The 2,360-nt window shown below is 35.7% G+C and overlaps 1 protein-coding gene across 1 annotated transcript; it reads left to right on the top strand.

Annotated features, from left to right (window-relative positions):
- Window positions 1-570: 570 nt before the first annotated feature.
- Window positions 571-2,068, top strand: LOC130815545 (histone deacetylase HDT2-like). The gene is made up of 3 exons (XM_057682034.1): window positions 571-591; window positions 1,526-1,828; window positions 1,874-2,068. Exons 1-3 carry the CDS (start codon window positions 571-573, stop codon window positions 2,066-2,068), a joined length of 519 nt encoding a protein of 172 aa, XP_057538017.1.
- The last annotated feature ends 292 nt before the right edge of the window (window positions 2,069-2,360 follow it).

Here is a 2,360-nt window from a genome sequence, read left to right as displayed (position 1 = left end):
TTTGTTAAAATCGTTGAAGAAGCCTATGACTTGGTCCGTGGAAGTTGTACGTGTCATATATATCCAAGAAGTTAGAAAATCGCTTAGGAAGTCAAAAGTAGACAGAGGGTCTACTGTTCCCAAAGTTGACAATCTGATGGAAGTCCTAGATTGAGACAGTACACTGTTCCTACGATTGCAAGTCTGGAGAAGACATCGGCTGGAAAACTGCAAATAATTTATTTTCTGTTTTTAAGTTGATGTAATGGTTAAAAGCTAAATTAGTTGCTTAATTTAATTAATAAGTTGGTTGGCAAAACTATTTTTAGTCATCTAAAAATAACTTAAGACTTATTCTTTGATTAGAAAAAGTCTCCACTTAATAAGGATCTCAATATTGGCTCCTATACTAATTTTAGTATGAGGGAACCGCAACTCTATTTTTCAAATATAGTAACCGTGGCAGCATATTTAAATATTCCAAGTAACTCCTCCTTTATTTTAGGATCAAGGAATAATTGGAAGTTATCATACTCATTATGTTACGGTATTTTGCTCTATAAATAGAAGTACTTTTTGATTGAACGGAATATGACCAAGAGTGTCCATAAGGTGAGATCAAAATAAGAAAAATATTTTCAGCTTTTAAATGCCAATTGATTTATTATATTTTTCTTATGAAACTATTTAATTTTTATCCTTTTTGAGAATATGGCCTTGTAAATGTAATTGATTTATGTAATTGTAATTGTAATAGAAGAGAAAGAGAAGTAGGCCTAGAGTAGAGAAGCTTCGAGTGAAGCAAATTGTTTTATGTAATTGTAATTGATTGCCTAAAACATAGTAAGAGAATTATTGAAATCCCTGGGGGTCGTGATTTTTCCTTCTTATTAGGCCAAGAACATTTCCACGTAAGATCGTTGTCTCTTTTTATCGTTTTCATTTTAAGTTTAAGTTTATTTTCTTGTTGTAATTCCGCAAAAATTAGGGCTAAAAATCTTAAACTTGATATACAGCAATTCACCCCCCCTCTTTTTGCATTCGTCCATCTCTTAGTATTTCTACATATATATATGTACGTACATAATATTATATTATATATACGATCGAGAGTTTATTATTACAAAGAGATAATAGGTGATTATTTGTGATTATCATTGGATTATTGTATTAATCATTGTTATTACATTTTAAAATATTATTGGATTATTATTAGTATTAAACAAAAAAAGAGAAAAAAATACCAACTATTTGCTGTGGTCAACCAAAAACCGCAGCTAATAGTCAAGTGCATTTGCTGCGGTCAACAAAAAAACCACAGCAAATAGTCTTAATTATTTGCTGCGGCTTTCTTGATGACCACAGCAAATGCTCTTGACTATTTTCTACGGTTTTGGGTTACCGCAGCAAATAATGCGCTTTTTTGATGTGGTTTTGAACCGCAGCATTTAAAATAGGCCATTTGCTGCTAACACTATTGCTTGGGGCCAAAACCGCAGCAAATTATGGATAAAAAAAACGCAGCAAATGAGGTTTTTTCCACTAGTGTAAGGATTCTGATGATGAGAAAGAAGAAAAAGAAAAGGCAAAGGAGGATCAAAAGGCTGAAAAGGAGGACCAGGAGCCTATTCCCATTGCCACTCATAAAGAGACAGAAATTGGTTCCCAATGGGAACAGAGGGAAGCTGTAAGTGAGGGGGAAGCCTCAAAGAAAGAGGACGGTGAGGCACTAGATAATGATGATAGTGATGATGATTCCAGTGATGAGGAGGTTCGAATACCGGTTCAGAAGAAGCCTATTGGAACACCGAGGAAAAGTCGTAGGCTCGCTTCTAAGGGAAAACGTCCGGTAGTTAGTTTTGATGATGACACTTCCTCACACACCACCCTTTAGCCTCAACCTACTACACCTCTTTCACCAAACCAGGCCACATCACCTACAGACCAAATTCCATCACCTCCACCTTCACCTAATCCTGCTACACCGCGACCAACAACCACCACACCTTCTTCACCTGGCCTTGGCTTCACTGGTTTTGCTAATCCTTCTTTAGTTCTTGCAGCTCTATTAGAAACTGTTCTAAAATAAATACATGATCTTCAGTCCCAGTTCTATTCTTTCCAAGATGAAGTTCGTGTCACCTTCGCGTCTATCATTGATCAGCTCACTCAAATGGAGGCTCGTCTAGTTGCCAAGCTAGGTACAGTAGAGGTGTAGACCGAATTCATGGATGAAGAAGAGCATGCTGCCTGATTCATCTGCTACTTATCTTTTCTTTGTCTATCTATCTATCAAACAAACAATTTATTTTCGTTTTAATGTACCAAGTTGGGTACAATATTTGTAATTTTATACTCTTTACACATTGCTGCTCATTTTG

The sequence above is a fragment of the Amaranthus tricolor genome, chromosome 6 (genome assembly GCF_026212465.1).
Source record: "Amaranthus tricolor cultivar Red isolate AtriRed21 chromosome 6, ASM2621246v1, whole genome shotgun sequence".
Classification (NCBI taxonomy): Eukaryota; Viridiplantae; Streptophyta; class Magnoliopsida; order Caryophyllales; family Amaranthaceae; genus Amaranthus; species Amaranthus tricolor.
This window is presented reverse-complemented; position numbering and strand designations above follow the sequence as displayed.

What these genes read in the sequence shown, in the direction of transcription:
- LOC130815545 (XM_057682034.1), top strand. Translation starts at nt 571, where the DNA reads ATGACCAAGAGTGTCCATAAG. An exon ending in TGACCAAGAGTGTCCATAAG is followed by an intron (nt 592 to 1,525) that starts GTGAGATCAAAA and finishes TTTTTCCACTAG; the next exon opens with TGTAAGGATTCTGATGATGA. An exon ending in CTTCTAAGGGAAAACGTCCG is followed by an intron (nt 1,829 to 1,873) that starts GTAGTTAGTTTT and finishes ACCACCCTTTAG; the next exon opens with CCTCAACCTACTACACCTCT.